At 38.3% G+C, this 13,008-nt stretch overlaps 1 protein-coding gene across 1 annotated transcript; it reads left to right on the plus strand.

Annotated features, from left to right (window-relative positions):
* The first annotated feature begins 2,242 nt into the window (after positions 1-2,242).
* LOC135476780 (uncharacterized) lies at positions 2,243-7,255 on the plus strand. Its single transcript, XM_064756910.1, has 2 exons — positions 2,243-2,343; positions 5,054-7,255. The coding sequence occupies exon 2, from the start codon at positions 5,071-5,073 to the stop codon at positions 6,793-6,795; it is 1,725 nt and encodes a 574-aa protein (XP_064612980.1). The 5' UTR covers positions 2,243-2,343; positions 5,054-5,070; the 3' UTR covers positions 6,796-7,255.
* Positions 7,256-13,008: the final 5,753 nt, after the last annotated feature.

The following is a 13,008-nucleotide window of genomic DNA, read 5'->3' on the forward strand; positions in this document are numbered from 1 at the left end:
TTTCGGCTCGGTAATCTCCGGGTGTTTCCGCATCTAGAGCATCAACAATGTTGACGGATGCAAGTCTGTCGTATAGAGACCGCAAAACAAAATATGACATGATTTGCGAAAACTTACAATACCTAAGAGTAATTCTTCATCTGTAATGAAAGCATAGAATTTGTAACTGAAGTATTGGCAGCAGAAAACGCCCTGGAAAGAGCGAACATATTTTTGCAACGTAGCGATATTAAAATCACTCATCTGCATAAAAACCCACCGTAGCATGCTTTTTTTAACACCTCGTCCCATGAAAATGAAACACGTCAGCATTCCAAATAACATCATGTTGAAGTAACAGCTGGTAAAGCAATTTTTATGGGCCCAGTATGATTACCTGTACTTTTCCTCGAGACAAACAATTTGAGGTTTTAGGACTATGCATTTTTACACACATGTACATTTGCTATACTTTTTATGCAAGAAGGTTTATAACAGACACTGGACACCATATAACTACAAGTTTGTCTTGCTACATGGGCTACGCGAAAGCTGATGGGATAAGCGAACATATATTTTAAATGATTCATACCTTAATATTGAAAAAATCTTTTATATGCACAATTCATTAATATACTGGTGTGACGCCACCTCCCATAGGCTACTGATATGGCGCCCTTGTGCCGATCTTTGCTATAGTGATATGGTGACCTCTCCCGAGTATTCAAGAAAATGCCTTTCAACGATTGCAGTCAGTGTTGCAGAAGTCTCTCGCCAATGCGGTCGTTGTGAGTTCAACTCCAGCTCATGATGCTTTTCACTCCGGTCGTACGCCTACGTGGGAAGGTCTTGCAGCAACCTGCGTATGGCCGTGAGTTTACCCTGAGTTCTGTCCGGTTTCATCCCACCACAATGCTGGCCGCCGTCGTATAAGTGAAATATTCTTGAGTACGGCGTAAAACACCAATCAAATCCCTTACCTTGTGACTTTGTTCAAATAAATACATAAATAAATAAATAAATATGTATATACATGATCATGGAGGAAACGGGTGAGATTACAACCGACGCAAAAACCTCTGTTAGCGAAGTTACGACATCAGGACTAATTCTGGACTAACACAATAAAACGACTCGATATCTATAGCAATACTATAACATGTATAATGGGCAGACATAAGAGAGGCGATTTTGTTCTTTTTCTTACACTCGCGTCAAAATATGATTAGCTTGACAGTTTTCTCACAAAATTATCATTAGCCGACAGACTTACTTAAACAATAATCGGAATTTCGAATTCTTTTTAAAATGAATATCTCAGTGTCTAGAAGTCTTTCAGTCGGGTCCTCGACTTATCTATATAAATGATGTACGGTCATGTATGATTATTTTGACTTTTGTACATCAACGTGCATCGTAAAATGTTACACCACGTAGTGATTGTTGTAACATAGTCTTAAACAGCAGTACTTTTTAACGTTTATATAATCTGAAATGTATGCATGATCCTGAAAGTGTGGAACACTCACAAAAGTATCATTTGACATAAAGATAATGTTATCGATTGTGTCCATTTTTCATAGCATTTTAAAGTTTGGAAAAAAAATGGTTAAAAGGTACAATTACTGGAACAAACATTATATGCATTATTATATACATGTAAATACTTAAATATAAATGTAAAAGTATTAAACAGGCTTGAGTTTTAATTTATAAGTAATTCGTTTTTAGATTAATTCTCTCTAAATCTCTAAATCTATTTATATCGTTTATGTAAGTGTGCACGTCCTTAGCGAGTAATATGTTATCGCTTCGGTCTAAATCAGTTGAGCCTTTCAAGAGTAAATTAATTGTATGTTTTTGACAGAATACATTAGATCGCATCACTTTTTCATTTCTCATACATTCCTTCCCCTATCACTTGGATTTACTAACTTTTTAAAGAAATTTATGTATGGGGGGAAGGGGCGGGGGAATAGCATTTTCAGTTCTACATGTATGTGTGGAACAGTTATGACCCAACATATGAATTTTATAAGAGCATTGCTTTGAAAAGCAGAGATTGATACGTTGAATGTTACAGTTTAGCGATACTAAATTGTGAGATTTACAGGAACAATACTTTTAAAAACTTTGTTTTCATATAAATTAGAATTCAATCGCTTCGCCACACCGTCAGTAGAAAGTGACACAGTCCAGGGGAAAAAACTCTACCGAGTCAACATTGTCGTTCTTGTCGCCTGATCTGCTTTTCGGCAGTTACCAACAGGCGTCTTTGACAACAAAAACGGGGACTGTGCACGTTCGTATGTGGGGGCATAACGCTAATTGCAGGCACGTACTGAGTGTCATGTGTCCTTTAATGTAAGTACTTCTAGGCACTTTACCAAGGCACCGTGTAGCTCATCTCAGTGGAGCCTTGCCTTTAGACAAAAATCAGGATGAAATCCCGATCGGCGACATTTTATTTCCGTATAGGCCTACTGCTAGTACTACCGGTGCTGAATAAATTGTTGACACATGCCTGCTAAGTGAACATGAGCGATTGGTTGATTAATTTATCGATTGGGGATTGACTAGGGTTTGGCACACCACACACCTGTATCAGAACCATCGGTCGAGTATAGGCCTATATTAGATATTTAAAACCCCCGGTGGGCTGTTCTGACATAGTAAGCTATTACAGTTTGTTTTCTCTGTCAGGACAGTCCGCCAGAGATTTTTACCCTACCCGTACTTCAAATCTTGGTTTTCTTCGTTGTCATTTCGAAATAACATATCGTTTTTCCGACACTATGTAAAAAAAGCTGTATAAAAATATTTTAATAACAAGCCAGTAAGGAAATCAGTTAACTGTTACTTCGAGAACGTAGCAAGTCTTTCTTCTGCTGTACATTTGTATAAAACCTGCCTGATCTCATTAATGGGTAAACGGGCACGTGTGTAAGGACATTGGGTCTAATTAGCCTCACCCTTTGATCCCCACCCGGCTGATTCCTGCCAATGTACAGACACAGCTAGGCGGCCATGCACATATGGCTAAACACAAATTCGGCTTTACTTTGTAGAACTTGGTGGGTGTATAGCTGCATTACCGTTGATAATTCGATAAAGCGCTGAGCCTGCCGAACTGCAGATAGATAGTCTGAATCGACTTCCATGGTTTAAAGCGCAGAAAAGAATAATAAAATTGGTGGAAGTGGGTGATCAAACATCAGAATACCTACCATACTTCGATCGATCTTGTGAACATCAGCACGTTCACGGTAATCATTTGTTTCACAACTCAGTCTATCTGTTTAATTAGACTCAAGTTGGTCAAACGTCATACTGACTCTCCGCGAAGCTCCTCAAACCTCATTCAGTTTTCTAGAATAACGATATAATGAAAGACAAACAGTATAAAGAGTAAAACTAGAGTAGTAACGACAGTGTTATAATCGGCAAATGGTCACACTTAACCGGTGAAATATAGCTTGTTTTTAATTAGCTCAGTTAAGGTATAATTTTTTTGTTCATGCTAATGCTTAAATAATAGCAATGTGCATGCTCACTAGTACAATGGCGTGAGTAGAATTAGGTGAAAAAAAATGCAATGATATTAATTGCAATTCATTACATGTCACTGGTTTCCTCCCACCATAATGCTGGCAGCCGTTTTAAAGGTGAAATACTCTTGAGTATGGCGTAAAGCACCTATCAAATAAACAAATCAAATTTAGCGTTAGTGGTCTAGAATTACTCAAAATGCTATGTTGTTATTGACCTTGAACTTACCTTTAAGGTTAATGTTTAAAACAGCCAGATCGTTACGGCTTGTGTGCGCTTTATCTTTCACACTTAGTTTGGAGTGAACAACTAAGACCAGATGGTGTCCCTCTACAGTGGAGTACAATTAACGCAAGATGTTCTAGATGCTGAGATATAAATAATGCATGCAATTAGGATTGCTTTCACAAGGTGTCGTGAGGTCACTTGCTACACAGAGCGAGATTTCCCTTATTGGTAGTGGTATTGGAGCATACGTGATCGATGTCACGTGACACATATGTCCATCTCGTGATTAGTTAGTTAATACTGAACATATATCAGTGTGCACAGAGGTGTATCTACTGCAGCCAGACAGGTGTTCCTTATAGAAGACAGAATTTACGTCTTGTAAAAATTACCATATTTTATATTGCAAACGGTTTTGAAGAACATTCGGCTAAGCAAAAATGCTCGGATACAAATTAGGTAAGATTGTCGAAGTAACTTATAGGGTCAGGGTTTAAATTAATCTCTCCTTGCCAAGGCAGCCGTATTTGTCCTTAGTGTGATTGCTTATAATACAGAGGTATTTAAAAGTCGGGCACAAGATGCATAGTGTGCATAGTAGGCTATACGTGAATCAGAATGAAGGGAAAGCATACAATGGGCGCGTTCCTGTTGTCCTATTTGCATAATAAATATGCAGTGAAATGATTGTCCTGGTGAACTGTATTATGTAGTTGCTTTTTGTTCAAATTGTGGTGATGGGGTTGAATATATGGAATTACAATTTAAGTGTCCGTGGTTCGTGAATTGCACACTGTGTTTTCATTTCAATTAGAATGAAATAGAGCGTCATAAGACGCGCAATTACATGACTTTATATATACCGGTGTTTAAACAACCACTTTCTTAAAATTAAGGTGAAATATTTACTTTTAAATTATTTAAAAACTTTCTTTGAAATCAAATATTTGTTCCATATTCCACGAAGTAGTAAATGATTTCTCTTAAAACAGAAAAAAAGAAGTGAGTATGACGTCAGAGTACTGGTAGTATAGTCAGTAAAATCCATCATCGTTTCAGAATTAAAAACAAAATCAGTGCATATAAATTTTGTTCAGGAATTTTGAAGTATTGAAATATTGAAGGTATATTCGTTCATGAATCTCATCAGTCGATGCTACAAATGCCCTTCAATATTTAGGGACAAGTTTCCTTTTAATACTCTATATAGTTAATGCTCTACGAATAAGGCTCATGGGTAATTTCACTGATTCTATTTCAGTCCAACATTTTACTTTGTTTAACCTTCTTGTTACAGGCTGGCAATACTTTGAAATGTCGGGGAAAGCGGATTTACCAAGCCTTTCACCTTCCCCTAAAGCTAACGTTGAGAAACTGAGGGACGCCATCATTGACGATGCGGAGACCCCACAACTAAAATACCTCATCGAGAAGTGCAACTGCGTGGATGTACAGGTTTGGAGGGACCAAGGATCCTTCGACTTGATGCACTACGCCATTCTGGCGAACAATCAGGAAGCGGTGTTGTTGTTGCTCATGAAGGGATTGTTTCAGCCGAACTACGAGACCAGTGTTCCGTATTTACATCTTGCTTGTGAGCTTGGTTTTCGAACGATCACCGGGCTTTTGCTGGACCGTTTGGGCTCTGATTTTCCAGCCGTTTACAAACACGGCGAATTTCCTATTCCTGTCAAGAGCAAAACCCCATCAGGAGTTGATTCGAGGAGATTTTTTGACAGCGAAACAAAGGGAAATACTGAAAAAGAAGAAGTCTCAGCCATTGACGTAGCTGCAATGATGGGCCGCCTGAACTGTGTTCGGTTTCTCTTGGATCGGTACGAGCGCGATGTGATTAATCGCGCACCATCTTGGAAAAGGGTTTCTTTAAACCAGTTAGGTTTAGCAACTATTTGTAAGTCAGCCACTGCTCTGAAGCTTCTTTTAGAGTTGGGTAAACATTCCAAAGACGATATTCTACGAACAGTCGCGATTGCAATTCGCCAAAACCAACCATACTGCTTGGACCTTCTTCTCAGCAAAAATGTGGACACCAGCTCACTGTACTCAGGGATGAACCTTTACCACGTGGTGTCGCAATATCCGATTCCGCTTTACGAAGGGTTAAAGCCATGTTTAGCGGAAATGACGTCGGTGCTTTTGAAGCATGGTTATGACGTCACTGCTAAGTCCCCCAGTAGGACATATCCGCTGTACAGTGTGTTGAGTAGCGAGGCTGTCTTCTCCGATCCAAATGCGACTTCCTGTGAAGACATCGAGAGCATTTTGCACTGTCTCAGGACAATGATTGCTGCCGGAGCCGATCCGAACTTTGACGAAGCCGCGACGGAAAATCCCGACGAAGCAGAAGCTTATGGGCGCGAGGCATATCCCTCCGCGTTGTTTTGTTTATTTCACGCCGCCCACAGGTGCGCCAAGACCAGTGACGAACCTTTGGCGTTGTTACGTGAAAAAACACTGCGGTGTTTTCAGCTTTTACTGGAATACAGCGCGGACGTTCGGAAGGTGGCGGCGGTTTATCATTTGTTCGGGGACGGAGAACATTCAAACATGACGGTGCTGCACGAATACATTCGATGCAGCACCGCTCTTGGCGTTGATCCAAAGATCCTCTGCCTTCTCATGAAACATGGCGCCGATCCCATGGCGAAGTTCAAGGGCATGTTGCCGCTGACGATGTACTGTCTTGGACGCCATTCTTTGGCGAAGGACAAGGCTGATAGCATGCGCAGAGCGTCTGTGGAAGTGTCTTTATCCAACCTTACAACTCTGCTGCGACTATGTGACTATCTTCCGGTCAGGTTGGTACAGCGATATCAAGCTAACCTAAGAGACGTTTTACCCAATGATGAGTTTCTTTACGAATATCATTCCACGATGACGAACTATCTGACCTCTGTTCGGTCGCTAAAGCACGAATCATCGACGACAATCTGGGCAGCTTGCTCCTACAAAGCAGAAAATGTCGACACTCTGCCATTACCACGTGACCTGAAATCCTTCATAGTGCCAAATTTGTGAAGTTTTCATTTTAATGTCTGCATGCGCATTTGCACGCTTAACCCTATTTCTTCGACTTTCTTCCTAAAATGAAACGCCAACATATTTGAAAGCAAATATTGCGTCTTCACAGTTGAAATATGAAAGTGGAATGTCATTGGCTAAGTAAGAAATGTCAACATTTGCACATTAGTACAGAGCACATCAGTATTGACACCTACATGTAGTTACAGCCCAGATTCAAGTGCTAAAAAGGTCTGCTAGTAACCTGCAGATGACCGTCGGTTTCCCTTTCCTCCCCCCACCTAATGCTGGCGGCCGTCGTATAAGTGACATAGTTTTAAGTACGGCGTTGAACACCAATCAAATAAATAAATAGTGCTATAAACTGTCTGTAGTCATTCGTTTAACCAGTTGCCTATATTCAGCTGTCTCTAAATCAGACATACTGGCTACCAAAATGCCACTGTTTTTTTTAATAAACCCAATGCAGTGAATTCTTGTCGAAACCGAACTTTAACATTGTGAATTAGAAAAAATGTTTTAACTTAATTGTCTATGCAAGAATATGGATTTCAAACATATTCCTGTGTAGAGCTTGTGTTGTTATATGTCACTGACTAAAGGCAATTTTGGTATCGAGTTGCGACTGTTTAAGGGAACAAGCTATAGCTGAGACCATTTCAGATTTCCAGCCATTAAGTGACCGCAGAGTTAGGTACCAGGTTCTCAGCAATAATCTCCAGAAACCTAAAAGAATCCAATAATCTGCAGATAGGACAGTGAAATATGAGCCGAGATACACGTGGTTTAGAACTAATGTACAAGTTCTCGAACTTGAGAATTGTGATAATTAAACCGCCATTGCCATCACCAAATGTCGAGCGTTTTATTGTGTGTTGTACATGTATGTATAAATAGCCTGACGATTTTAAATTTTGTATGTTTGAAACTTACAAATAAAGACATGCTTTCGCTAAAAATCTTTGACCCCATCCGAGTGCGCAAGTCGTTCAGGCAAAGGTTGACGCGCCCTCTCCACGTATGCGTAAATATAAGACATCATTAGACCAGATTTTCTGCCAATAAATAACCCTACATTACGTTACACTCTATTTAATACACACATTACGTTACATTCTATTTAATACACCCAAACCTGCCCACTGTTTCTTAGTTTATTGATTGACAGACAAGGAAATACAATCAAACTGCAGGCACATCGATTACCTCAAGTACATGTATCATATCTAAGTGGGACAAAAGCAGGCAAGTCGGTCGATAAACGATTGTGAACATTTATTGAACTATTCGAGCTTCTTTCAGCTCACACACGTAGGTAAACTGGACGGATAAATCAAACCAAAACAACAATGTCAGCGTTTCCAGTTTCTATTCAGTTTGTAGTTTTGCTTGTGACCATTTTGCGCACAGCTGAAGGAACACGGCGGAAAAATGTCCTCGTCATAATAGGTAAACGCAGTCTACAAGAAAATCTCATGTTGAATTTAAACTGGCAAAATTGCTTTGCTAATTTATATTGCCAAGATTTCTACTTGGCAATATAATTAAATTAATATCATATTATATTTTCCTGTATAATTTATTTATTTTACACTTACGTTTTAATTTTTTAACTTTTTCAAGCTGTGTAGGTTTCCGTTTTAACCGTGATATTTCGTATCTCTGTGTTCTGACAATGTGTATATGCCGTAAAGGCTTGATGTAAAAGATTAACCGGTGATACACTTTTACACTATTACTTTATTTATTTGAGTGGAGTTTTACGCCGTACTCAAGAATATTTCACTTATACGATGGCGGTCAATATTGTGGTGGGAGAAAACCTGACAGAGCCCGGGGAAAACCCACGACCATACGCAGGTTGTTGACAGACCTTCTCACGTACCAAAGGTGGTATAGCTAGGGAGCTCCAGTTTCCACAGCCCAAAGAAAAAATGACCGCCATTGCGTATAAATGAAAATTTCCGGAGAAAGACGTGAAACAACAGTCAAATATGAGAAAATAATTAAGTCACACACATCGTTAGAGAAGAAATATACACATTCAATGTTATTTTGTTTTTATTCTACCTGATTGTGACTCGACAAATTATTTTATGAAGTCAAATTTATTTGGTGCAATATAACCATACTATGAGAAAACTGATTAGTTGTTTTTGCAGATTCCGATTTAGGTAAGGTTAAGGCAAATTTAAAAGAGTAACTCATAATTGTGCATTTGACATGTAACGCTCAGTTGTAGGCCTGCACGTCTATGTGGTTACATGCTCCGGAATCACGAAGCGATCTTACACTTTCGTCTAAATTTCAAATCACTTTGCAGTTGTTATTTCTTATAGGTAATATGTTTTTTTTTCACCGTAATGCTTGACAGTTTAAATTCTTGGTAAATTATTGTGAAAAAAAAGGTTACAGCTAAGCTAACGAAAAGGATTAACATACCAAGTTTTATGATCGAAAAGTTTGATTTAAGTGTAAAATCGCTTCGTGATCCAGGGCATAGTCTATCTATTCACGTTATACCGCGTATATGTTCAATAAATAAAGCCCCACGAAGACTGATCGTGCACACTTCTGGGTCATCATCTGTAAAATCATGTGAAGGCTGATATCTGTCATAAGATTTCGTCTCCATGTTTTTTTTTTTTTTTATACAGGATCGAAGATAAACAAACTGATACAAGCATTAAAACCTAGTTACATGCCAAACCAGAAACAGTGACGAAGATTTGTTGGTGGACATATTTATTTTGATAGCCAAACAATGTTTTACAGTGTGGGTGCAATTACGAGAGTTTGCATACAAGTTAAATATTCATGAAAAATGACCCCACCCCACAAAAAGCAACATTTACGTCCAAGCTGACAAAGTTGTTGATTTGTCTTCCAGTGTGCCCTCCGTTTCGGGAGCGGTAGATCCAGGGTCAATCCTGGGTCGGGTCAAACCGAAGACTTAAAAAGAGGAAGTTGTATCTTCTTCGCATGGCGTTCAGCATTAAGGGGATAGTGCAAAGACTGGTTAACCCGTATCAGTATAATGACTCGAGCGGAGCGGCTTATTTGTCTTCAGAAAGTCGTCTCGGTGAGGCAGCGCTAGGTAAAAGAACGGTGGAAATCCGTCCTGCAACAAAAAGGCACATTACACGTAGCCTACGTGCACTCTATAAGGACTCCTTCGGTGTCATATGACTGAAAAATCGTTAAGTACGACGTTAAACCCCAAGCACTCACTCACGCAAGTGTGTCCTCACACTCAACTGAAGACAGGCAATTGACACAAGTACAGTAACCCAATATTCCATACTCCTTACATCGTTCGTGCCGTTCGCTTTACGAATGTCGGCAGTACGCCAGTATGAACAGTAAATAATGATAAACTCCAGTTTTATTTTATGCTTGCCTTCATGCATTTTGTCCTTGTATAATGCTGCTATGAGTGCAAGCACTTATTCTAGCCATAAAAATGGGATGTGAATCATTGGGGGACAAGGGAGGGGGCGTGGGGCGGGGGGCGGCTTAGTCCGAAAATGCGTGCAATTAGTCTTAGATTAAACACATTGTATTAGGTCAGTGACTCAGTAGATGGCGCTCATCTGTTTGGAACCGGTTTTAAGACGAGTTTTAGATGTGCAATAGCAATGCTTATGTACTTCATGTTGCTTTGTAGCGTAGCCTTCTAGTATCAGTGCTAAAGCTTACATGTACTGGTATATAGAGGAATTTAAAAATTTATCATAAAAAAAAACTTTAGCTTTTTTAGGTTACCCCGGGCACTTCGGGTTTCTGCACCCATAAAGTAGGCCGCTATCGTATTAGTGATATTTATTTATTTATTTATTTATTTGATTGGTGTTTTATCGACATACTCAAGAATATTTCTCTTATACGGTGACGGATATATGTAATAGTATATACTGAGGAAGGCTTTACAAATTAATCAATTAATCATGGAAATATAATCACCATTAAAATGTTGGTATTGTGTGTAAACGTGTCTTCTTACCTTTTTGGTGTATATTGACGATGAGGCCGGTTTCAGATTGGAATGTAGGACAAGAACATGTGTAAAACGCCTAACTTGGACAAGCTCGCCAGGAAGAGTGTCATCTTCAAGAACGCCTTCACGCCCGTCATCCGCTTCTCTCCTAGCAGGTCTCTTGGTGTGTATATACGTATATATATATATGAAGTAGAGAACCACTGAGACAGTTGAATTTAAAAACAGTACTAGTTTAGGCACAAGTTGCTTGTCTGTATTGCTGCTGACCAGAATCTTATACTGCGAAGGTTAGGTAAACTTAAGATTCATTGGGAGACTCCGTGACCGAGGTGGTTAGCGTGCGAGCGCGGCGCAATGACTCAGGAGCCCCTCAGCAATGCCGTCGCTGCGAGTTCAAGTTCAGCTTATGCTGGCTTCCTCTCCGATCGCACGTGGGAAGGTCTATCAGCAACCTGCGGACGGTCGTGGGTTTTCTCCTGCTCTGCCCGATTTTCTCCCAACGTAATTCAGGCCGCCGTCGTATAAGTAAAATATTCTTGAGTTTGACGTAAAACACAAATCAAATAAATAATTAAGGAATATTTTATTTCAGGATTAACAGTTTGGGTGGACAGCTGTAAATTTATGTTTTATTTATAAGCCAATAAGCTTACTGGAAACCAGCAATCATGTCTCAGTGCTACTCTTATTGCGACGACGGCAATATTTCAGCCATATCTTGGCGAAGAAGTGATAGACGAACTATTATAATTTTGTTCAAGTGAAAGAAAAATAAAAAAATCGAAGGGAACTTTAAATTATCATTTCACCTTTGGAAAATAATCCTTCTTTAAAGTTTCCTAATGTGATGTATACTCCAGGAAGAGCCTAAACCAGCTATTACTATATTACTATAACACTAAATACTAGGACTGAAAAGCGAAAACAGCTAGTGACGTAATTAACAATAAAAGTGGCTCATAAAGCCCATCTTAAACTTCAAAACACTTTAAAAAATCTAAAATATGTATGGTGGCTTCTGTTCTATTTTTCAGATGTCTTTAAACTGACGCTCGTGTACTAGTTTCTGTTTGATTATCTATTCATTATTTATTTACGTATTTTAACTTTAAGATTCTGTCACCATCGTCAAATTTGCACTTAGTATCTTCGTGTCCAGCTTACCCTCTGAATGTCTCCCAGGTTGGCCATTCTGTCTGGTCTACCCCAGCATCAGAATGGTATGTACGGTCTTTTGATCAGGTGAAGAGTTTACCGGTGATCCTGAAATCAGCCGGGATAAGAACAGGTGAGATTTCAACAGTGAGGTAACAATCTAATCTCAAATTACACCAGGCACCGTCACACAAATATTTACAGAAATATGTAGACCCTATACTTGTTATTATCAGTTTTTATACGACATTCATTCAAATGCCGCTTATTAAGAATTTAAGTTTAATTTTCACATTAAAATTTTACATTTATTCCATATGTTAATTCCACATAACATAATTCCACACATTAGAAACATAAAGTTTCTTCCATACCTTAAGAGCGTCACATCATTCCATATATTAAGAACATAAATTTTATTCCATATACAAAGAACATAATTTTTATTCCATATACTAAGAACATACCGTTCTTCTATACACCAAGAACATAAACTTCACTCCATATACTGAGAACATAAATTTTATTCCATATGCTAAGAACATAAATTTTATTCCATATACTAAGAACATAACTTTTATTCCATATACTAAGAACACACCGTTCTTCTATACACCAAGAACATAAATTTTATTCCATATATTAAGAACATAAATTTTATTCCATATATTAAGAACATAAATTTTATTCCATATACTAAAAACATACCGTTCTTCTATACACCAAGAACATAAATTTTACTCCATATACTAAGAACATAAATTTTACACCATATATTAAGAACATAAATTTTATTCCATATACTAAGAACATAAATTTTATTCCATATACTAAGAACATAAATTTTACTCCATATTTTAAGAGCATAAATTTTATTCCATATATTAAGAACATAAATTTTATTCCATATACTAAGAACATTAATTTTTACTCCATATACTAAGAACATAAATTTTATTCCATATACAAAGAACATAAATTTTATTCCATATACTAAGAACATACCGTTCTCCTATACACCAAGAACATAAATTTTACTCCATATACTAAGAACA

This window comes from Liolophura sinensis, chromosome 10 (assembly GCF_032854445.1).
Source record: "Liolophura sinensis isolate JHLJ2023 chromosome 10, CUHK_Ljap_v2, whole genome shotgun sequence".
Classification (NCBI taxonomy): domain Eukaryota; kingdom Metazoa; phylum Mollusca; class Polyplacophora; order Chitonida; family Chitonidae; genus Liolophura; species Liolophura sinensis.